Source organism: Gracilinanus agilis, chromosome 1 (assembly GCF_016433145.1).
Source record: "Gracilinanus agilis isolate LMUSP501 chromosome 1, AgileGrace, whole genome shotgun sequence".
Lineage (NCBI taxonomy): Eukaryota > Metazoa > Chordata > Mammalia > Didelphimorphia > Didelphidae > Gracilinanus > Gracilinanus agilis.
In genome coordinates this window covers 719,798,082-719,822,764 of record NC_058130.1, presented here as the reverse complement: position 1 = coordinate 719,822,764, position 24,683 = coordinate 719,798,082, and the positions used below count along the sequence as shown (strand labels likewise).

At 44.4% G+C, this 24,683-nt stretch overlaps 1 protein-coding gene across 1 annotated transcript in view; it reads right to left on the bottom strand.

Annotated features, from left to right (window-relative positions):
- Positions 1-24,683, bottom strand: part of NCAN (neurocan) — a 78,229-nt gene that overhangs the window by 41,605 nt on the left and 11,941 nt on the right. The window contains exons 6-7 of the mRNA XM_044685310.1: positions 21,279-22,034; positions 16,457-17,812 (exon numbers count right to left, since the gene is read on the bottom strand). Of these exons, the coding sequence (XP_044541245.1) occupies positions 16,457-17,812; positions 21,279-22,034 (2,112 nt within the window). The remainder of the gene's footprint in view (positions 1-16,456; positions 17,813-21,278; positions 22,035-24,683) is intronic.

The following is a 24,683-nucleotide window of genomic DNA, read 5'->3' as shown; positions in this document are numbered from 1 at the left end:
GCCATTCTGGTGACCTAATGAAATGTTATAACTCCTCTAGTACCTAGCGCAGAAACAGAGAAGTTGCTCAACGAGTGTTTGGCGAATTATCTGAAGGAGTGATTGAAGGTCCCTTACGGCTCCAATATTAGATGTTTTAAGATGTTTCATAGTTCTAACATTCTATGTTCTATATTCTACAATCCGTTCCAATTCTGCTATTCTTTAATGTTGTGATTTTTGGCCAAATTCTAGCCTCTGCCCCAAACAATGCATCACCACGGGGTCCAATTCCATCCTCAATGTTCTGCCTATGATGTGCATGGAACATCTGGCCTGCTGGATTGGATGGCAGGAGTCTTGGGCTGGAAGTCTAGAGACCGAGGTTTCATGACCTCTTTCCCCTAAGAGATTCAAAGAGAAGTGAGAAAAGAGGAAGCAGAAGGAGGAATGATGTGTCTACTGACCCCTAGGGAGAGGAGCATTTAGATATTGTCAGTGACCTGACCCATCACTGAATAATTTATGCCCAGAGCTATTCTTAAGATGGAAAGTGTGACTGCCATCTCTCAGCACAAGCTGAAGCCTGAGAGCTAAGGATTGGTGTGTGTGTGTGTGTGTGACAGAGAGACAGAGAGACAGAGTCAGAGAGAGACAGAGAGAGGCAGAGACAGAGAGACAGAGAGAGACACACACACAGAGAAACAGATAGAGACAGAGATAGATGGAGAGACAGAAAGAGAAAGAGTGAGAGGGAAACAGAGAGAGACAGAGAGAGGGAGACAGAGAGAGATATAGAGAGAAACAGAGAGAGAGACAGAGAGAGGCAGAGACAGAGAGACAGAGAGAGACACACACAGAAACAGAGACAGACAGAGAGACAGAGAAAGAGATACACGCACAGAGAAACAGAGACAGAGATAGATGGAGAGACATACACACAGAGAGACAGAAAGAGAGAGAGCAAGAGGGAGACAGAGAGAGATATAGAGAAACACAGAGAGACAGAGAGAGGGAGAGAGATAGAGAGACACATAGAGAGAAACAGATAGAGACAGAGACAGAAAGACAGAGAGAGACACACACAAAGAAACAGATACAGAGACAGACAGAGAGACACACACACAGAGAAACAGAGACAGAGACAAACAGAGAGAGATACACACAGACAGAAAGAGAGAGAGAGTGAGGGAGAGGGAAACAGAGAGACACAGAGAGAAAGAGGGAGACGGAGAGAGAGACAGAAATACACACAGAAAGAAACAGAGACAGAGACAGAAAGACAGAGACAGACAGAAGAGAGAGACAGAGACAGACACACACACACACAAAGAAACAGATAGAGACAGAGACAGACAGAGAGACAGAAAGACAGACACACACAGACAAAGAAACAGAGAGAGACAGAGACACACACACAGAGAAACAGATAGCGACAGAGACAGAGGGAGAGAGACACACAGAGACAGAGGGGGAGAGAGAGAGAGAGAGAGAAAAAGAGAGAGAGAGAGAGAGAGAGAGAGAGAGAGAGAGAGAGAGAGAGACAGCTAGACAGAGATACAGAAAGAGAGAGAGGGAGAGAGAGACAAAGAGAAATGCAAAGAAACAGATAGAGACAGACACACAAAGAGACAGACCGAAACAGAGACAGAGAGACTGGTAGAATGGGAAAACTTGTTTCTGTTCATGCTGGCAGAGAATACGCATATTAAAAAATGTGGTTGGTTATCTCTAGCTTGAGGGGGAAACGTGCCTCCATCCCTCCCTAGAAAGCTCCTCACCTGAGAGGACTACTTAGCCTCTGCCCTAGAGGAGTCCCTGGTCTAAGGCCTAAGCCTGGGTCCTGCCCTCATGGAGCTGGGTTGGACAGGAGGCTTAAAAGCCATGACCTGGACTCCCGGGGACCCTCCACTCGGAGGGCAGAAGGAGACAGGGCCCTGAACTTTGGGGGCTTCCCTATCATTCCTGGAGGAATACTTGATCAGAGAGGAGGACACAGGCCTGGCCCGAGAGCCACCTCTCTCCTCCCCTGCATCCTGGGAAGGGGAAGCTTGAAAGCTTGAAGTATGAGCATTTGGGGGGCTTTAATGAGGATTAACTGAGCCTTCATTCTAGGCAGAGGGGGGTAGCAGGCAGGGAAAGAACTTTACCAGGCCTGTCCACCCTCCGTGCCAAGATTCCTCTGCTGTTGCCATGACAACGGCAAGAGGCTGCCTGCTGGCTCGAGGAGAGTGGAAGGGTGGGCTGAGCTACGGTTCCGAGCAGTCAGTTCTCTTTCCCCAACAGGTCTTTGCCCCAAACGTAGGGGCCTATCCTCTGGGTGAGGCATCCAGGGGCTCAGAGAGCCGCTGGCCTTGGTCCTAGGAGGAGAGCGCGGGAGCGGTGGGGCGGGTACCACTATCCATCCCATTCTGGAAGGCACTTTCCCAGGTGAGGATAAATGACTCCGAGAACTGCCAGACTGGAGGAAGGAGAGGGTGGGTGTCTGTGGTGCTCGTGGGCAGGGGAGGAGAACAGACACAGATTCTGCTTCATGTAGATGAGGACTTTCTCACACACAAAACTGCTCAAGAAGAGAACGTTCCCAGAGCCTCCAAAGAGCCGCTGAGCGGGGGTCAGGGACTACAGAAGAGCAAATGCCTTCGGTTTCCAAAGAAGGAAGCCAATACAGTCTTCAAACTATAGGCATGTCAGAAAAGCATTTAGCAAAGTCAGGAAAAGTTTTCAGATTGCATTCGTTGTGCCTCAAATATAGTTCACTGCTAATGGATACTACCGATGGACCTTTAGGTGGAGACAGAAAGAAATTAGGGAGTGAATGATCATACAGTAAGAGGGCTTTGGAAATGGACCCAGTAGGGGCACCCTTGTGGCACAGTGGATAGAAAACTAGGACTGGAGTCAGGAGGACCCGGGTTCAAATGTGACCTCAGATACTTCCTAGCTATGTGACAAGTCACTTAATCCACATTGCCTAGCCCTTACCACTCTTCTGCCTTGGAGGCAATACACAGTATTAATGATTCTAAAACATAAGGGAAGGGTTTTAAAAAAAGAATAAATTATAGCTCAGTTTGAAAGTCAGGCATAGAGATGGGAGGTCCTGGGTTCAAATGTGACCTCAGACACTTTCTAGCTGTGTGACCCTGGGCAAGTCACTTAACCCCATTGCTAGCCCTTACAGCTCTTCTGCCTTGGAGCCAATACACAGTCTTAATTCTAAGAAGAAAGGTCAGGATTAAAAAAAAAAAGAGTAAATTTTTAAAAAGAATAAATTACAGATAAACCCAGAAGGAAGGCCCTAAAATTAAGGACTGGGAAAGGCTTCTGGTAGAAGATGGGACTTTCGTTGAGACTTGAAGGAAGTCAGAGTAGTCAGGAGATGGAGATGAGGAGAAAGAGCCTTCCAGACACAGGGGACAGCTAGGAAAATTCCTAGAGTGGGAAGATAGAATGCATTGTTTGAGCAGCAACAAGGAGGCCATTGTCACCAGACAGAAGAATATAGGAAAAGGGAGGGAATAAGGTTAAAGGAGCCACAAAAGGAGGAAGAAGCCAAGTTATGAAGGGACTTGAAGGTCAGAGGCTTTTCTATTTGATCATGAAGGCAATAAGGAATTTATTGAACTGGGGAGGGGGTGGGGCTGCCAAGGCCAGACTTGTACTTTAGGAAAATCAATTTGACATCTGAGCAGAGAAGGACCAGAGGGAGGAGAGAGTTGAGGTAGGGAGATCAGCCAGCAGACTATTGCATAGTTCAGGGGTGAGGTGTTGAGGATGTGTGCCAGGCTGGTGGAAATGTCAGAGGAGAAAAGGGGGCATTTGGGAGAGATATTATGGAGGGGAGAAATGACAGGATTGACAATTGATTAGATACGGGGGTGAGGGTGAAACACGGAGGAGATGACAAGCCTAGATGATTGAGGGCAATGGTGGTGCCTTGGACAATAATAGAGAAGTTCAGAAGTGGGAGAGTTTGGAGGAAAAAATAAAAGAGTTCTGTTTCAGATATGTTGAGCTGAAGACACTTTGGGAGCATCTAGTTCAATACGTTTATTAGGCAATGGGATACTGGAGATGGGAGGCAGGACAGAGGTTAGAGCTGGATACATAAATCCGAGAATCATTTGCACAGAAATGATAGCTGAAGCCACGAGAGCTGAATGTGGTCGCCAAGTGAAACAATATACAGAGAGACGAGAACCAAGATCTAGGACGTAGCCATGGAGGACACCTGCAGTTAGGGGACATGACCTAGATTAAGACACAGCAAAGGAGACCGATAAGGAGTGGTTCAAGAGGTAGGAGGAGAACCAGCAGAAACCAGTACCATAAAAAATCTAGAGAGAAGAGAATATCAAGAAGAGATTATTGACACTATCAAAGGCTATAGAAAAATCAAGAATGAGGTTTTGGAGGTGGCTGGGTGGCTCATTGGTTTGACAGCCAGGCCTAGAGATGGGAGGCCCTGGGTTCAAATCTGACCTTAGACACTTCCTAGCTATGTGGCCTTGGGCAAAAAACTTAACCCCTACTGCCTAGTCCTTACCACTCATCTTACACAATATTGATTCTAAGATGTAAGATAAGGGTTAAAAAAAAAGCATTGAGAAAAAGCCCTTAGATTTGGCAATAAAAAAAAAAAACAGTAAATTTGGAAAGTATGGTTTCAGTTGAATGAGGAGAGCAGAAGCCAGATTACAAAAAGTTAAGAAGAGAGAGAAGAAAGGAAGTAGAGGTTTCTATTATAGACAGCCTTCCCAAATTTAGCCACAAAAGAGAGGAGAGATATTGGAAAATAGTTAGCAGGAATGGATGGATCAAATGAGGATTTTTTGAACATGGGAGAGACATCGGTAGGTGGTAGGGACACATTCAAGAGATAAGGAAACACTGAAGAAGAGTGAAAGAATGGGGGTGATAGAAGGGGCAATATTCTGGAAAAGGTAGGATGGAATGGATCACTTGTGCATATAGAGAGGTTTACATTGGCAAGGAAAAGAACCACCACATTATGTGAGACAGGCGAATAAGGAGATAGCGGCAGAAGACATTCAAGTGGTATGAGATGAAGAAGAGAGAAAAGGGAGACCCACTAGAATGGCCTTCATTTTTTCAATGTAAGACTCTCACCTGAGTGGGGTGGGGTGGGTGAGAGGGAAAGATTTTGAGGTTTGAGGAGGGATTACAACATTTGGAAAATGAGCTGGCAAGTGGGATAATGAGTCAATTGTTGCTTAGCCAGTTACTTGTGTTAGACTCTTAGTTTGGGATTTTCTTGGTAAAAATACTGGAGTGGATTACCATTTTCTTCTCCAGCTTATTTTACAAATGAAGAACGGAGGCAAACAGGGTCAAGTGACTTGCCCAGGATGAAACAGCAAGTAAGCGTCGGAGGCCACATTTGAACTCGGATCCTCCTCACTCCAGGACTGGTGCTTTAACCACTGCATTACCTACCTGCCCCAGTGAATCAACTAGGTGGTATAAATAAAGGGCTGAAGGACTGCCTGGCTTTAGTAGAGGTCCAGTTGGAATTATCTAAGGAATTTGTAGTAGAGTTGGTCAGCCCAGTTTTGTGATTTTCTCCCTCTTTGTTCAGGAACACATAAGTAAGAGTGAAGGTGGGAGTAATAGAGGCCTGGGGTTTGGCAGAGCAAGGTCAACTATAAGCTAAGGGGGCAAAGTACTCAAGTGAAGACAGTGTAGAGGCAAACTGGTTCTTGATGGGTCAAGGTGGGAAATGAAGGAGAACTGGTACAAGAGTGATGTTGTGAGAAAGACTTGAGGGGTGGAGGGATTGGAGGTCACAGTAAGGACAAAGAACAGGGTTTGGGATTACAAAACCAAGGGAGGGGTGGGATGACAACACGTAGTGATAAGGTGAGAGATATTGTAGAGTTTACTAGCATCTAAGACAAGTAATTGTTATCTATGCTCAAAGTACATTCTCTCTCTGATTTCTAGGTTATCAGGAAGAATGAAGGGATTCTCCCCAAAGGAGGATTTCAACATAAAAGCAAAGAACAAAAAAGGATATGAAGAGGCAGACTGGAATCCTGACCAATGTCTAGAGATGGGAGGATGGAAAAATGTGACCCAGAAAAGGAAAGGAAGAAAGATCACAGGACACTTGGAACAAAGTAATAGATAGAAGGCTCTTGCCAATGAAGAGGGAAGTGGACCATCTGAGATGCTCGTCCTCTAAGGGATGATTCTGTGGCGCCCTCAGGTGAGAGATCTGCCAGTAAGGGGCAGAAGTGGGGCAAAGGGGCTGGGGGGCATGGGAGACTTGAACCTGGAAAGCACCTCGGAGGCCATCTAGAGCAACCCCTTCATTTTACAAATGAGAAAACTAAGGCCAGGAGAAGTGAAGTGGTTTGTTCAGTCATACCTGTAGTAAGCAGCTGAATCTCAGACCCAGAACTTTCAACTTGGCACCTAGTAAATGCTCTGTCTCTTTCTTGTCTGCCTTAGTCCTTCTCCCATACAGGAACACTGAGGCAGCTATACGGTATCCTGATAATAACAAGAGATAAGTCTGCTTTCTTCCCAGGCCATGTATCCATGGTGATGGAGACTTTCCCAAGACCTGTCAAACTGCATGACTACTGTCTGATTCTGGTGACTGACAGGAGCACAATGCTCCTAGAAAGCATTGCTAAGGACTCTGAAGCCTTGGGCAATAAACTAGAGACCTTGGTGACACGAATGATGTTTCCTCGTCTGTCAGTCCTAATCAGAGGCACAGACTTCAGAAGAAAAGGCAGATTTAGGAAATCAACAGCCAGTTAAGAAGATGACGTCTAAGAATAAGATTTAGGTGTCTGGACCAGAGCTTAGAAATTAGAAATAAGAAGCTCCTGGCTAGAAACAATTGCTTTTAACAAGGCTTGGTAAGAGTGCCTTCCTTGCCTGTTGTCTTGCAGATCTGATCAAAAGGACTTTAAGATGAAAAGGTGGGAGGAGGGATAATACTACCAATACGTATCTACTCAGCCAGCCAGTATATAATGAGGAAGAAAAGCAGTAGAGATACCTAGACATTCCTAGGAGAGAATATATCAGAAAGGAGCTAGCAATAAAAACCATAGCCTCAGAAATCCATTCTCAAATATACAAAGTATTTTTCTTTCTTTCTTCCTTCCTTCCTTCCTTCCTTTCCTTCTTTCTTTCTTTCTTTCTTTCTTTCTTTCTCTTTCTTTCTTTCTTTCCTTACCTTCCCTCTTAGAATCAATACTGGGTATTGGTTCCAAGGTAGAAGAGCAGTAAGGGCTAGGCAATGGAGGTGAAGTGACTTGCCCAGGGTCACACAGCTAAGAAGGGGCTATGGAGATTAAAATCAATGTATAAGAGCTAAATATTATATTTAATAGTTTTATTAATAAAAAAAAACTAACTAAAAGGTACTAACCAGCCCACTCCCAAGAGTGAAAGAGAAAGAGGGAGGAGCTACAGAACCCATAAAACAATAATGTGACCATGAAAATGTGGAGGCACAGGAGAGATTAAAGGGAATTTGGGGAAATACTATGGGACTTATGGGGATGCAGTTCAAGGTTCAAAATCTCCATTTAAACAGGTCTGAAGTCAGATTTGAATCCAGGACTTCCCAATCCACTTTTTAGGCCTGGCTATCAAACCACTGAGCCACCTAGCTGCCCCTAGGATTTCTCTTTAAAGTAAGAGAAACTAGTGATCCTAATGCAAGGAGGAAAATCTGATCTTACAGTTATCAGTATGACTTGGTAGTATGGGTATCATGCCTGAAATATAGCTCTAGGATGGGCTGTTACTGAAAAGGGACAAAATCAGAGACAGCTGGGTGGTCCTGGGTTCAAATGTGGCCTCAATTACTCCCCCCCACCCCCCCATTGCCTAGCTCTTAGTGCTCTTTTGTCTTGGTACCAATACACAGTATTTATTCTAAGATGGAAGGTAAGCGTTTTGTTTTGTTTTTTTAAAGATACTGGGTACTTATGAGGAAAAACCTAGGAAGTAGAAGGGGCAAGCAAACATGGAGCAGAGCATTTGAGTGAACAACAACAGAGACAGAAACTGAAGATAGTTTTGTAGAGGTATATTACAGGCCCCCTTGGACTAAACAAAAGAAAGAGATGAGACATCAGAAAACAGACCACAAATCTGGGATGGTGGCACAGAATTTGGCCTTCAATTATCCAAACATCTGTCTGAATTCTCTTTTTGCCTAGCGCACAGCAGCGATTAAATCTTTGGTTTGCTGATCTGCTAATTTCATCCTTCAAAAAGATGTAGGAGCTAAGAGGAAGAGGTTCTATTCTGGATCTAATCTTCTATAATAAGGAGCAACCAGTTGCTGGAGTAGCAATGAGGGGAATCTTGGAGGAACCACTGCATCTTAGAATTTTATAATAAATCCTTATAATAAAGAAGGAAGGAAAGTTGGGCATTGTTGGATATGCATCCTTGGCGCACCTTCGAAGGGTTCCAAGAAAGAAGAGTTATGGACCCCATGGACTAAAATCCTCCAGGAAAAATCAGTGCAGAAGGGATGAGAAATTCAAGAATGGAATTCTGAAGATACAAAGAGAAACCTTTCTGAGGAGATAGAAAAAAGACCAGTGTGGGTGCACAGGAAACTCATTGACCTACTTGGATTGTTAAAATACACACCAAGAAGATGAGGACAAGAACTGGCAATGAATACAATATTCTCGTGGTCCTGTAAGAACAGTGGCAGGAGTGCTAAAGCTAAGAATGAGCTGAGACTGGTATGGAAAGTTAAAGACATTTAAAAGGGTTGGAGAGCCTTTTTGTTTTGTTTTGTTTTTCTTCCTATATAGGGAATAAAGGAGGTCAAAGAAAAGATGGAACCATTGTTCGGAGAGGAAAGGATGATAGATAATAATAGGCTACTGTGCTGCCCAGTTCTTATCTGGCTTCTGTTTGCCCTGGCCAGGAGAATGATCTTTGGACTAGAAAGGGAAAACCAAAAATAACTAATAGGGAGTTAGTCTTCAAGATAACTAAAGAGATAGTAGGTCCACAGATTGAGAACTAGAAAGGCTCTTAGAGGTCATATAGTCCAACCCCCTCATTTTATAGAGGAGGAAACTAAGGCCCAGATAGGTTGCATCTGGACCAATGTCACACAGATCCATATTGAATGCCTAAATTTGACATATCCTCTGACTCCAAATCCAGGTCTTTTTCCACTCCGCTAGGCTCATAAGTCAGTTAGTTGCCCTTGAAAAGTCCAAACCCCAGGTCTTGATGAATGAAGGATAGCCCATAGTTCGGAGAGAGCTAGAGGGTGTGATTGCTGAGTCACCACCAGTAATTTGTGAAAAATCTTAGAGAGCGGAAGAGGACTGGACAAGGACAAAGACTGTCCTAATTTCCCAAAGAAGGCAGAGCAGAAAATAAAAACTGCAGGCAGCTTGAGCTCGACTTCCATTTCTTATAAATTCTAGAGCATATTATTGAAAGTATGACAAGTGACCAGCAGGAAAAGGAAGTGATGATCAAGAAGTCGACAGAATTTCATTAAGAATTGGTCCTGGAGGCAGCTAGTTAGCTCAATGGATAGAAAGCCAGACCTAGAAATGGGAGGTCTTGGGTTCAAATTTGACCTCAGATACTTCCTAGATGTGTGGCCCTGGGCAAGTCATTTAACTTCCATTGCCAGGCCTTACCACTCTTTTGCTTTGGAACCAATATGCAGTATTGATTCTAAAACAAAGTAAGGTTAAAAAAAAGAAAAAAAAAAAAGAACAGGTCCTGTGAGGTTTGCCTCGTTCCCTTTTAATTTTTTCCCCCAGTTACTCTTTCAATAATCCTCTACTCTATAAACTCTAGTGGCTCACTATCACCTGCAGGATCAAATATAAAATCCCCTTTTTCTCATTCAAAGCCCTTTATAACCTGATCTCTTTCTACCTTTCTAGTTGTCTTATACCTTACTCTCCTCCAGGTATTCTTCAATCCAGTGCCAGGGTCTCCTGGCCTTTCCTTAGCTAAAACACTCCATCTCTAGACTCCCAAGTGTTTTTATTGTCTGTTCCTCATGTCTAGAACCCTTTCCCTCTTTACCTCCATCTCCTGATTTCTCTGGCTTCCTTCAAGTTCCAACTAAAATCTCACATTTCCTTCCCCCTTAATGCTAATGTCTCCTTTCTGTTTATTATCTCCAGTTTATCCTTTATATAGCTTTTATGAACTTAGTTGTTTTCATGTTGTTGTTTCCTCCCTTAGATTGTGAGCTCCTTGTCAGCAGGGACTTTTTTTCCCCTTTACATCTCTAGCACTTAGCACAACGATTGCTGTGTGTATATAGTAGCTGCTTAATAAATGCCTGTTGATAGATGAGGGAAATACTGTAGAAACCTACATTTTAGTAAACATCATATGAAGTCTCTCATATGGCCAAGATGGAAAAAATGTGAGCTGGATAATAGTGAAATCACATGGGCATGCTGCTGAAAGAAGGTGGAAGAAATCACAAAACCATGTTGGCTCAGGCCACTACAACTTGATGTTATACTCTAAGTTCATGCTAATCTAGATTGGGTCCTCAGTGCTGAAAGGCAATCCTTTTACACCTCCCTAATCAATTCACTATCCCACTTACCACAGGGCTCTTCCAAATGTTTTTATTCTTTTTTGAAACTCCCTTAGTTCCTCTCCTTCCATCTTCTCAAGTTATAAGTTTGCTTCATATTTTACTGAAAAAAATTGAGGCCATTTGCTGAGATCTCTCTCCTTCCCTTCTTTTCATCTCACATTACTCAGATGCCCTCTGCCACTATGTCCTCAGTCACCTTTGTCTCACATGAAGATGCAACCAGCCCTTCTTGCCAAAGCAAACCCCTCTACATGCACAATTGATTCTATTCTATCCCATCTTCTTCAGCAGATTGCCTCCTCTATCATTCCTACTCTCACTTATCTTCAATGTCTTTCTGTCTACTGGCTGATTCTTTACCTCCTATAAAAATGCCCAAAACTTCTTCATTCTCAAAAGACTTTCATTTGATCCATCCATCCTCACTAGCTACTTTCCTATGTCTCTTCTTTCTCTTTCTTATGGTTAAACACCTTGAGAAGGCTATCTACATAGGTACCTCCACTTCCTCTCCTCTCATTCTCTTTTTAACTTCCTCTAGTCTCATTAATGAACTCATCATTCAACTGAAACTACTCTAGGAAAATACCAATGGGTTTTTACTTGCCAACTCTAATGGCCTTTTCTCAGTCTTCATTCTTCTTAATCTCTCTGCAACCTTTGCCATTATCCATTATCCTCTTCCCCTTGATACTTTCTTCTCTCTAGTCATTTTTTTTAAACCCTTACCTTCCATCTTGGAGTCAATAGTGTGTATTGGCTCCAAGGCAGAAGAGTGGTAAGGGTAGGCAATGGGGATCAAGTGACTTGCCCAGGGTCACACAGCTAGGAAGTGTCTGAGGCCAGATTTGAACCTAGGACCTCCCGTCTCTAGGCTTGACTCTCAATTTACTGAGCTACCCAGCTGCCCCCTCTCTAGTCATTTTTGACATGGCTCTATTCTAATTCTCCTCCTATTATCTGGACTACTCCTTCTTAATCTTCTTTGCTGGGTCTTCATCCAGGTCACTCCTGATATCCATAGTCATCCTACAAGGCTCTGTCCTGGACTCTTTTTTTCTCCTTCTATACTATTTCACCTGGTGATCAAGATTCAATTATCATCTCTATGAAGTTTTCTAATATCTACTTATTCAGCCTTAATCTCTCTGTTGACCTCCAATCTCACATCTCCAATTCCTTTTGATCATCTCAAACTGGATGTGTGGGATGAGTTTCAGGGTGTAATTCTCAGAGTAGTATTTGGCTTGTAACCCCAATTTCCAAGACCCCTTAATATTATTATTCTTTAGACTAAAACTGTCCCCCCACCCCACAACATTTTTAGTTTTCCTGACCTATATTCAAAAACCTTGAGAAGAGTTTATTTGTACTCTAAGAAGAAAGCCAAACTATAAGATAAGCTAAAGGAGGGAAAATACAGTGAGTTTCAAAAGTATCTTTTTGTCCTAGGCTGGGAACCCCATGATAGCCACGGGTTTTTCTTCATCATGGGAGTCTTTAGGGGGTATGAAATGTTGAAAATCACACTCTCGACACTGTTAATGTCATAACCCCTTCTTCTGTGGGATTAGACAGAGGGGAGGAGGAGAATCTTCCATTAGGATTATTATAAAAGTCTGTGATTGTACCTAGAAGAAGAGAGGACAGTTTTGCCTCTCGTGTGGGAGAATCCCTTTACTTCTCCTCCACCCCACTGCTGTTTTCTCCAAATAAAGCCACTTTTCTCTATCAGCATCCTGTCTGATTATTAGAGTGATTTCTGGGGGTACAAGCCTCCCCAGAATTCCACTCCACACACGGCTATCCTATAATTCTCTTTCTAAAATTGAACTCAGTCTTTTCCCTATAAACCTTCCCCTTTTTCAGTCACTGGAACTAGCACTGTTGAGGGCACCACCATCCTCCCAGCCACCCAGATCATATTCTGGTCTACAAAATAGAGAAAATTCCAGTTTTTCCATATGTATTTTTCCTTAGTTAGACTTCATCTGGAGCATTGGGTATAGTTCTAGGTGCTACTTTTTAGATGGTGAAGACCATCTATAGGAAAGCCCCTAGGATTGTAAGGTAACTGAAGACTATTTCATAAAATGATGACCTCTGAAGGCCCTTCCAACCTGAGGATTCTAGAATTCCAAATGGACTTCCTTTGTGAGATGATGAGCTCCTTGTAAATGGAAGAGAGATTATGTAGGAAATTCCTATGCTGAGTAGGTGGTTGGATTAGATCCCCTCTGAGGTTCCTTTTAGTTCTGATATTTAGCATCCTACAAAAATGAATCCCTTGAAGTGGAAGAAGGGGGTCTCCTTCTGCTTAGCTGCTGCTAGTCTTCCACCAGAAGTCAGTGTGATGGTAAAGGTTCTCAGGAACTCAGCTTTAGAGATCTCTGATTTCCTCCCCTAAATTAAACCAGGTGAGCCATAAAACAAGATAACTAAGGTTCAAGAAGGAGAAATGACTTATGGAAGGTCATACAATGAAGAGAGAGCTAGAGCTGGGACTAGAGAGGCAGAGCCAAGATGGCAAAGCAGCAAGAATAAATACATCAAGGAACTCCCCCTAACAAAACTCTGCCAAACAGATCTAGAAAACACACATCAGACTGCACCCTGATTGAGAAATCCAAGAAAAAGTCACAATGAGTCATTTCTCTAGCCCAGGTTGGCAGAGAAAGAGAGATACTAAGAGGACTGTTGACAATAGGGACAGGGTCTGGCCAGGAGTGAAAACATACATGAAACATTCCAATGTCCAGAGACTGAAGGACAGAGGCTGTGAATTCAGGCAAGATAAGATCTCAGACCTTGTACCTTGACCTCATGCAAGGTGCACAGTAGGTGCCAGTTGAAAGTTTTGCTACTCATTACCCAGTTCCAGTTCATAGATCCAAAACCGACTGAGGAAGGGAACCTGTGCCCAGGCCTGGTCCTCTAGGATGAGCAGCTGTTGTAAGTTCGTAGGCTGTGTACTGAGTGAGAAGCAAGTTCAGAAGCAAACAGCAGCTGTGTGGCTTGGACCCCAAGAGCAGAGTTGGGTCTCAGATCCAGCCTTCAGCCCAGTCTGAAGCCTACAGATGAATAGCCAAGGCAGGAATCCAAAACCAAAGGAAAGCTTAGTTCTGTCACTATGAACCAGCAGAGCTTTCCAGCTGGCTGATTGATAGTCGCTGAGTCTAACAGTAGTCTACTAAAACTCCAGAGGAGGCAAGCCTACAGGCTTGTTGCTCACATTCAAACCTGATGTGTCCTAAAGTTTCTGGAATGACACAATTCTCAATATTCCAAAAAAAAAAAAAAAAAAACCCAGCAGTAGGACCAACCCAGAAATTCCCTCCAAAAGCAAGCAGAGCCTTGCAAAAGTCAAGAAGTGTGCTGGCTGAGTGAGTGAACAAAAAAAGAATCCCACTATAAAAAAGCTTTTATGATGGCAGAGATGTTCAAGACACAGACCCAGAAAAGAGTGACACCAAAATAACTACAAGCAAAGCCTCAAAGAAAATCACAGCTTGGGCACAAATTCAACTAGAATTCCTGGGAGGGATAAAGCAAGAGTTGTTGTTTTTGTTAAAAATCCTTACCTTCCATCTTAGAATCAAAACAGTGTATTGATTCCAAGGCAGAATAATGGTAAAGGCTAGGCAATGGGAGTTGTTGCTTGTTCAGGGTCAGAAGAGTTGGTTTTTTTTAAGTTTTAAATAATCTTATAAATGGAATAAGAGTGCTAGAGGAAAACAATTAGAAAAGACATGAGAGAGTTGGAAGAGTTGGAAAGGGAATTAATAGCTTGGGACAAGATGTTCAAAATTTAGTTCTAGCAACTCACTGAAATCAGAATGAAACAAATAGAAAAAAGGCAAATTGTTGCTTATTAAGAGAAATTACTTCGTTTTTTTAACCCTTACCTTCCGTCTTAGAATCAATACTGTGTATTGGTTCCAAGGCAGAAGAGTGGTAAGGCTAGGCAAATGAGGGCTAAGTGACTTGCCCAGGGTCACATAGCTAGTAAGTGTCTGAGGCCAGTTTTGAACCCAGGACCTCCCATCTCTGAGCCTGGCTCTATATCCACTGAGCCACCTAGCTGCCCCTGAGAAATTACTTAAAAACAAAACAAAACAAGCAAACAAACAAACAAACAAAAAAACAGAAAAAAGCTGGAGCTAGAACTCAAGCTTCCTAACTCTAGCTCTGCGCCTGAGCAGCACTTCCTAGTAGTGGTGACTGCAGAGAAGCAGATATTATAATATAATATTATATTAGAAGCAGAGAAGCAACATATTAGGACCCCAACACCTCCTTTAGTTTAGTGTCCTCCCCCTTGGCAGACCAGCTGATGAGATAATTTGCCATGGTATCAGTTGTGAAACCCAAACCTATTTGCAATAAGGCCAATGTATGTGAAAATCCAGTTTTCTTCATGGTCTCAGTCTCTGGATCAGTTTACCTTGGTCTTTGATGGTCCAGGAGGAAAGGGAACCTGACACAAGATAGCCTGTAATTCTGAAGATGAGCATCATGAATATTGAGACTTTGGTGGGAAGGTCCTGGGGCATAAAGAGTGGGATCATTGGTCAGAACACTAAGATCTATTCAGAATTCAACTCAGTCCTTGATGGCCAAAGCTCACCTATCCATATCAGTATTTTAAAAACATGTCAGTATGGTCAGAACTGGGCCAAAACTCCTCCATGCTTTAGATGATTTCATGAGCTTGTGTAGTTAAAAAAGATGCCATCTGATGGAATACTATTGTGCTATAAGGAATGATGAACTGCATGATTTCTATAAGAACTAGAGAAACCTCCATGAACTGATGTGGAGTAAAATAAGCAGAACCAGGAGAACATTGTACACAGTAACTGAAACATTGTGATCAAATGTAATAGACTTTGTTACTAATAGCAATGCAATGATCCAGGACAATTCTGTGGGACTTATGAAAAGGAATGCTATTCACATTGAGAGAAAGATGTGATTTATCACTTCTTTATATGGGTATGTAATTTGGGGTTTGGATTTTAAAGGATTGCACTTTAAAAAATGAATAGTATGGAAATGGGTTCGAGTAATAATATATATGTATAACCCAGTGGAATTGCTTGTCAACTCCAAGGGTTGAGGGAAGGGAGAAAACATGAATCATGGAATCATGGGGGAAAAAATAATAAAAAAAATTTAAAAGACAAAAAGTAAGTTTTTTTTTTAAAAGGGCTTAATAAATGTTTGTTGATGATAAAAAATAAAAAGATGCCATCACCTGGGGGGAATTTCTCTGAACATAACCAGGGGCTGATTCTTGGACATAACATATACCACTCGCTACTCAAAACTTTGAGGATCAGCCAGTATTTATAGGGAACAGTGTTGCAGAGTGGATAGAGAGTCAGTCTCAAAGCCAGGAAGTCATAGGTTGATGCTCTGACTCTGTGGCCCTTGGACAGGTCACTTAATCTTAGGGCTAGGTACCTCTCTAAGTCTGTAAACTGCAGAAAAAGTGAAGTTACAGGTCTAGTCCTTGTTCTCCATCAGGGCTTACGCTCTGCTGGCCTAGCCTTTGAGAGCTCAGAGTCACTTCCATGCTGTGGTGGGTAATTGGAGGATAATATAGTGGTGGGTTAACAATGATTGACATCTTTGTAGCTCTTCATGGTTACAGAGGGCTTTTGTGAGCCGTAGCATAAATGAATCCAAAATGCCAATAAACTAGAAAGTATATCCTGATAGAGCTGGGCAAAAGAGGCCCAGAGAATGAGAGACTATGTCCAAGCACTGGCCATAGATGGACTCCTCCCTTCCCCATCCTCAGGTCCTGCCACCTGGAGCTAGCTACTTTCCTCTGGTCAGTCACCCTAGCCTTGGTTTGGTACTCACCTTCCTCATTGCTCCGGTTGCTCTCTCCAGCCCATGATCCACTTTCCAGTTCTCCCATTATTGAAGACTCCTCTCCGCTCCCAACCTCACCCAGAGCATGAGCCCCTGCATCCAAAGCAGAGCTCGGTCCAACCTCCTGGGGGTCAGGAATCTCTAGGTCCTGAAGGCCGTGCCTTTGTATGTGTTGGGTCGTACCTCTGGTTGGCTCACTTTCTTCCAGACCAGGCAATAAAGGAACCTGGGTCCGAGAGGCCTCCCACAAAGGGCTAGCTTCCTTCTGCCCCTCTCCAGAGGTGTCATCTCCCTCTGTTTCTGGGGTGGCAGAGGTGGCCCAAATGTTGTTGGCCAGAGTTGAGGCTCCTGATGTCCAGGGCATGAAGACTACTTCTCCCGAGGGGCTGCGTTCTTGGGGAGAGACTGGACTGACTAGATCCAGGGTAGCCAAGGGGAGTTCAAGGGATTGTTCGGCTCCAGGTGCTGGCTGGGGTGAGGAGGTTGCTAGCTTAGACCTCTCTTGAGACGTGGTAGGCTCACCGGTCCTGGCTTCGGGGTCCGGGCTGAGCTGCTGGCTCTGGGTTCCGAGGACTAGAGCAGGAGAAGGGCTAGGTGTGTGAAAATTAAACTTCTTCATTCCCTTAGACTCCTCTCCAGTCTCAAGTTGGGCAGTTGGGACTTGATTTAACATCAGGCCAGATCCTGGCCTTGGGGATGGAGTGTCTTCCTCATTTGGTAAAGTGGACCCTCGCCCCAGGTTTTCATGGGAGTCAACATATTCAGTTGGGCTAGCTTCTTTGCTTTGCTCAAGCTGCTTGCTGTCCCATCCTACAGTTAGGGACCAGGAATCACCTTCTAGATCTCCTTTGTTCTGGGGACTGGGGCCAGGGAATGTGGATGGTGCAGGTGACTCAGTCCCATTTATCTCTGGTTTAATCCCAGTCTTTTCTAGGATGTCTCTCCCTTTGACTGGCCAGTCAGTGTAGGTGGGGAAAGGGCTGTGGGGTATTTCTGGGGCAGGTGTGGTTCCACTATACTGAGACAACCCCATGTCATCTCTGACATTTACAGGGAAATAAGTGTCCAGGGTGGGTGTGGGAAAGGACATTAAAGGGGGCTTGGGGGCCCGGAGCATGGCCAGGACAGGCAGATCCCTATCACCATGGGCCTCCCCTGAAGAGTCCTCAGGGTCTCCTGGTTCCATGCCTAGGTGGGGATCTTTGCTGGGGCTTGAGGTTCCCTTTTCGGGATCCCAGGGACTATTCTGGCTCCCAGGATAGGCATCTTCTTTTTTCTTGGGGGCTGGTGATGGCACAGAGTTGGGATTCAGTGGGGTCCCCTCACTCTGGATTCCTGAAGAGCCTACAATAAAAATACCATATAGCAGATTAGGGGCAGAGATAGCCAACTGGTTAAAACTTGGGGGTGTCAGTCAGGGGATCCTACCACAAGGGAGCTGTTTTATCAGTCATATCATAGGATCTCTTCTTTCAGTCCTTCTAAGGTCTGAGGACAAGGAGGGCTTACAGTTCAGACAACAGGGTGAAACCCCAGCACTTCTGAATCATGTCACTTTAGGCAAATCTTTTTAAGCCTCAGATTTCTCATCTGTAAAATGGAAATAACAACACTTGCACTTAACCTATGTTGGGCTTGGGGCTTTTTTTTTTTTTTGGAAGTAAGTGTGAAAACCGGACAGTCCAAAACAGGGGTAATTATCATGGAGTTTGTGGATACATTTCAGGGGATTTGTGAATTGGGGTGGGCAAAAAATTACATCTTTTCACTAATTTTTGTTTTCCTCGTAATCCTACATATTATCTTTCATGCCTTTAAAAGTACAGACAGAAAAGGTTAACAACCCTCATGCTATAGCATTGAGAGTTATTAATATCATTATTAATAACAGAATTAAATAGCTTCCCTTCCGGGACCATGGCCTTTGGTTTCTATGGCTCCTCATGCCAGGTAAAATGTTTCCACCTCACGGATCGGGTCAGGAAAAGTCCAAAGCTTTGGCTTTGGGTTTTAGAAGATCTAGAGAGAATCAACCAATCCCAGCCCCTGCAGGTTGCCACGAAGCAGCATACTGTGGTTGAAGGGCCTTGGGGAGTAGAGGCAAGCTGCTCTTGGGTCTCACTGTCTACTGCGACGGAGGGAAGAGGAGAGGGCTGGCTTTCAGGATCTCAGCGTCAATGTGGCTTTTTAATGATGACAACTGAGACCATCTGTAGGTTGAAGCAGAAGAGGGGGTAGAGGAAATGCTGATTGACTCCCCTTTTTCCAGGGCTCAGCAGTGGGAATGAGACTTCATTTCCCCAGACATGTATCTTAGTCTTTGCCACTCCCCACTTTTCTCCCCGCTCCAACTCAACATCAGAGAAGCAATTCCCTTCTTATGCCCAGTGCCATGAAAGGAAGACCTCCTCCTTCAGCTCTGGGGTGTCTCTCAGACCTATCTGTCCCCGACATCTCCTAGTTCGCAGATCCTCAGAAGCCTGACCCTGAATCCTCCCATGGTTTCCCTTTCTCTCAGAGCCCTCCCAACTTCACCCAGATGGCAAGGGGGAAGGCAGAGTATTAGAAGAGATCACATGTACCCTTGAAGATGGGAATGTTAATGCTGGATCATAGATTTAGTCTGGGAAAAGATACTTTGGGTCAGCCAGTACAACCTCATCATTTAAGAGAAGAGAGAAATAAGGGCCAGAGACTGTCCAAAGTTACATGGGAACAAGTGGCAGACTTGGGCTTCAAGCTGCAGACTCCCAGTGCTAAAACCAACACTCTTTTTTAAATCCTTGCCTTCCATCTTAGAATCAATACCGTGTATTGGTTCCAAGACAAAATGGCAGTAAGGGGTTAAGTGACTTGCTCAGGGTCACACAGCTAGGAAGAGTCTGAGGCCAGATGGCAACCCAGGACCTCTAGTCTCTAGGCCTGGCTCCCAATCCATCGAGCCACCCAGTGCCCCCACCAATCCTCTTTTCACTGAACCACATTGCCACTGAGTATAGAATGGCACAGTTGGATGGGAACTTGGAGCCCATGTGGTCCAACCCTTTCATTTACGGAGAGAACGGCTTGCTCAGGGCTCTGTCAATGCAATCGAAAGTAGCAGAATTGGGGTATTTTGATGGATAGTCTGAGCCTCAAGGCTTCCTGACCTGAGAGTATTTTGGGGGCTGGGAGGTGGGGGCTGTAGGCCCAGACTCTAGAACAGAGGGGAAGTGATTGGTTGAGAAGGCGCTACCAAGTGGCTTAGGTGAGCCCAGGTGCCTGTTCCCTTGAGAGTCCCATTGATGGCTTCCCTTATAAAACTTAATGGCTTGCTGCAATCTGCAATTCTAGTTTTAATGAGCTACCTCCACAAAACATTTATTTTTAGTTGGAAAAATAAAGCATCAGCTGGGCCTAGGCTGCTGCCCTTCCCTGGGAGTCAGATCCTCTGACACTGGAGGGTGGATTGGGAGATAGGGGTGTCATGTCTCTCAACCTGGATGATCTTGACATGACATGGGTGCCACCCCACCAACCACTGCCCTCAGGGCAAGTTACCTCTTTACACATGTCCTTGGGAAAGAGATTTCTCTGTCTCAACTTACCTCGGTTTGGCCACAGAAAGGCTTGACAGAACAGCAAAATGTCAGAGCTAGAAGGGACCCTAGAGACAATCTAGTCCACCCCCCTCATTTTTATAGATGGAAAAGTGACTTTCCCAAGGTCATATTGTTAGTAACAGAGCCAGAAGCAGAACCAAGGTTTCCCAGACCCAACCCCTCACTAACTGGATAGAGTCACTACTGCCAGCATAGAGGATAGCTCTTTTATGTCTAATCCCCATCCTCCATCCATGATTTTCCAGATGCCACAATGATCACGGACCATTCAATTCCTCCCTCTAGACTTCAGACTCCTTCTCTGTAAGAAGAAAATATTGGACTAGAATGATCTCAGAGAACCTTCCAGCCCTGGCATCCTTTGGCCAATTTTCTAAGCCTCCTCCCAATTCTGACATTCTATGTTCTTAGATCTCTCCTGGAAAGAAGCACTGTGTCTCCCCTGCCCTTCATTCTAACCAACAGAAAAGTCCAGCTTCTGGGGTGCACAAAGTTGACTGAAGGTACTGCAGGCCCCCCTCACTCCTATTCTGAGCCCTGAGGGGGCTTTGAGAAGTTGACTCTGCCTGGTCCTATGGCCTTTAGACGGGCCAGTGAGAAGCTGGAAAGCATCCCTCGGTGGGTGACTGGGATGGGGTGAAGGGCTTCGGGGTCCTATTAAAGTAGGATATTCAGGAGAAAGGGGGGTATTTGGCCAACAGAAGAGAAGCCCTGGGGTGGGGGGAGGAGAGGAGGGGAAGGGCAATCTAAGTCCCTTTAAGTATCTGAAAGACTGTCATTTGGAAGAGGAACTGGACTTTTTTTCTGCTTGTTCCCAGCAGGCAGCATGCTGATAGAATTTGCAAAGAGGCAGAATTCTGTTTGCTGCCAGGGGAAACTTCCTAACACTCAGGGCTTTCCCAGAGTGGAATGGGCTGCCTCAGGAAGAGGCAGATTCCCTCTCACTGGAGGTCTTCAGGTAGAGGCTGGATGACCCTTTGTTAGGGAGACTGAAGAAGAGATTATTGTTGAGAGATGGATAGGTTGGGTTACGCGTCCTCTGAGTCTCCCTCCGGCTCTGAGATTCTGTGACTCCCCCTTTAGACCTGGAGTTCCCCAAGGGCTCTGCCTAGAGGGGTTTCACAGGATAGTGTTGGCTTCAAGGGGTTCTGGAGAATTTCCAGCTTCAGGGTCCCCTCCAATGGCTCTGGTGGGGATGGAAGACTCACTAGAGTGGAGTCTGTCCACCTCATTGGACAGAGTGTTCTGGGGGTCCAGCATGGGCCTAGTGGCTGTGATAAGGGGCAACTCCACATGGTTCCCAGTCTCCTTGGTGCCTGGGGGAGTGGGGCTTGTGCCTGTCCTGATGCCCCACCCCGTCCTGGAGGTTGCTTGCTCCAGATGCTGTTGCTGGAAGTACCGTCCGTTCAGACCCCTCCTCCTGGCTGTGGTGCCCACTGGGGTCATTTCAGTGCTGCTCAGTGATTGGGCATCAGACTCTATGCCCATTTCAGTGGCAGATGCCACAGTACCCTTGGCTTTAAGGTCTCCTGTGATTCCAGGATTTGGGGTGGCACTTTCTGCCCCTACCATGGCTGGGTGTTGGGGCTCTGTACCCTCTGGAAGGACTGTCTCGATTTGGAAACCTCCAGGCATGGGTGTTCTATCTATCATATTCAGCCATGGTTCCTCTTGCTTGGCTGGCTCTGGTGTCTGGGATGTGGCTCTGACTGAGGAAAGCCTCCCAGGGAATGGGACTGGGGTCCCCCCTGTCTTTCCAGACCCAGCTTCATTGGGAAGCAGGGAGGAGTCCTGGGATTGTTCATCAGCAGGGACTCCACTGAACACCAGAGGTTCCTGGGAATCCAGGGGCAGGGCATTCTCGTGGCCTGTGATGGGCAGATCCTCTGCAGACAGAGACTCTAGGTCTTCCCCATCAGTGGCAGGGTTATCTTGGTACCTGGGTGGAGATGTGGGGTGATGAGCTGTAAGAGAATCAGGAACATCAAGACTTCAGCAGCTATAACAATTAGCATTTATATACCACTTTATAAATATCACCTTACAACTATGATCTCATTTAATCCTCACAACAACTCTGAAAAGATAGGTGCTGTTATTACTTCCATTTTACAGATGAGGAAACGAAGGCAGTCAGTGGTGAAGTGACTTGCCCAGGGTTACCCAGTTGCTAAGTTTGAACTAAAGTTTTTCTAACTCCAAGCATAGCATTTTATCCACTTTGCCACCTAGCTAGCCTACTTTGTTGTTTAGTTCATTTTCAGCCATATCCCACACACTTTTTAACCCCATTTGGGATTTTCTTGGCAAAGATATTGGTATGGTTTGCCATTTCCAGCTCATTTTACAGATGAAGAAACTGAGGCAAATGAGGTTAAATAACTTGCCCCAGGGTCACATAGCTAGAAGGTATCTGAGGATAGATTTGAATTCAGGTCTTCCTGATTCCAGGTCTAGGGGCTCTATCCACTTTGCCACTTTGCTGTCCCACTAGCCACTGTTAAGAAAGCATTGGTCCAACAAATATAGCTCTGATTTTTTCTCGTTGTGTTCCAGACTTGAGACTCCTTAAGGGCAGGAGATGAAAAGAAAGGAATGAATGAAAATGATATTACAGAGATAGAATCGACAGATTTGGGGCCTGATTGGACATGGGGCATGGAGGAAAGGAAGTATTCCCAGGAAACACTAGCATTTCTATCCTGAGTGACTGAAGTAATGCTGGTATCCTTCACAGAAACTCGGAATGCAGGAATGAAAGCTTGGGCTGGATTGGGGTGGGGAAAGGGAGTGGATGGAGAGAGGACAAGGTGGGGATAGGAGAGTATTTTCTTCTTCAGCCCAAATAATCCTCCCCCAAACAACCCAGTCAGGAACAGAGCCTGTGGATCCCCCAAGGCAGGCGGGGATGGGGATAAATATATCCTGTCCCAATATGTTCTGTTCCAGCCAAAAATAGGGAATATGAGCTGTGCAGACGGTGCTTGTTGGCGGCTGAGAGGTGAAAGTAGGGGGAGGGAGAAGAAGGGGAGCATCAAGGATCCTGGGGCCTAAATTCCTTGGAAGAATGTCAAAGCAAGGAGAGACCTCAGAATGTACAAGGTCAGAGCTGGGGAGGGCTTTAGAACAAAGAGGTCAGGAATTGGGGAGGCCATTACAAAAGAATCTCAAAGATGAGAGAGCCCTTAGAACAGAGGATATCAGAGCTGGGAGGACCCTTAGAACAGAGGATGTCAAAGCTGGGAGGGTCCTTTGGACACAGGATGTTAGAGCTGGGAGAGTCCTTAGAATAGAGAATGTCAGAACTTTGAGGACCCTTAGAACAGAGAATGTTAGAGCTGGGAGGGCCCTTAGAACAGAGAATGTCAGAGCTGGGAGGGCCCTTAGAACAGAGGATGTCAGAGCTTGGAGGACTCTTAGAACAGAGAATGCCAGAGCTGGGAGAGTTCTTAGAAGAGAGAATGTCAGAGCTGGGAGGAACCTTAGAAAGAGAATGTCAGAGCTGAGAAAGCTCATAGAACATGGGATGTCAGGGCTAGAAAGAACTTGAGATCATCTAGTACCCCATCTTCTCCTTGGCCAGAGGAAACAATGGCCTGTCCCTTCTCCCAGGACTCTGAGTCTCATGATATCACATGCTTATTTCATGGTGATTCCTTGTTCTAGCTCTCCTTTAATGGAAGCTGGGGGATGAGAGGAGGAGAGAGATGGAGGAGGATCTCTCAAGAGGTAGAAGGTCCTTTATCAGGGGGCCAGGACAAAGCATATTATAAATCTTAATTACAGTTTGATCAAGTCATGTAGTGCAGGATTGCAGGGTGAGGGAGAAAAGAGTGATTAGTCCCCCAAGCCAGCTGTGCCTCCTAAGCACAATAACCCTGGCAAGGTCTGCTTTCTCCAGACACAAAGACCTACTTTCCCAGTGTTATCTCTGACCTTTACTATCTGTGTGATCTTAGGCAATCACTTAACCTCTATGAGCCTCAGTTTCCTCAACTATAAAATGCCAGAGTTAGTTCCATGACTCTAAGTAAGTCACTTAACTACTGTCTGCCCTCAGTTTCTGAATCTGTAAAATGGGGATAATAATAGCACCCACTTCACAGGATTACTGTGAGGACCAAATGAGATAATTATGTGTAAAGCACTTTGCAAACATATAGATATAATAATTTATATAAAGTACAGAATAATCTTTCTATATAAAGAATAGAATAACTGTTCTGTATAAAGTATAGAATAATCTTTCTGTATATAGAATAATATTTCTATATAAAGTAATATAGAATAATCTTTCTATATAAAGTACAGAATAATCTTTCTGTATAAAGAATAGAATAACCTTTCTATAAAAAATATAGAACAATCTTTCTATATAAAGTAAAGAATAAACTTTCTATATAAAGCATAGAATAAACTTTCTATATAAAGCATAGAATATTTCTATATAAGGCATAGAACAATCTCTATTTAAAGTATAGAATCTTTCTGTATAAAGAATAGAATAACCTTTCTATATAAAGCATAGAATAATATTTCTATATAAGGCATAAAACAATCTCTATTTAAAGTATAGAATCTTTATGTATAAAGAATAGAATAACCTTTCTATA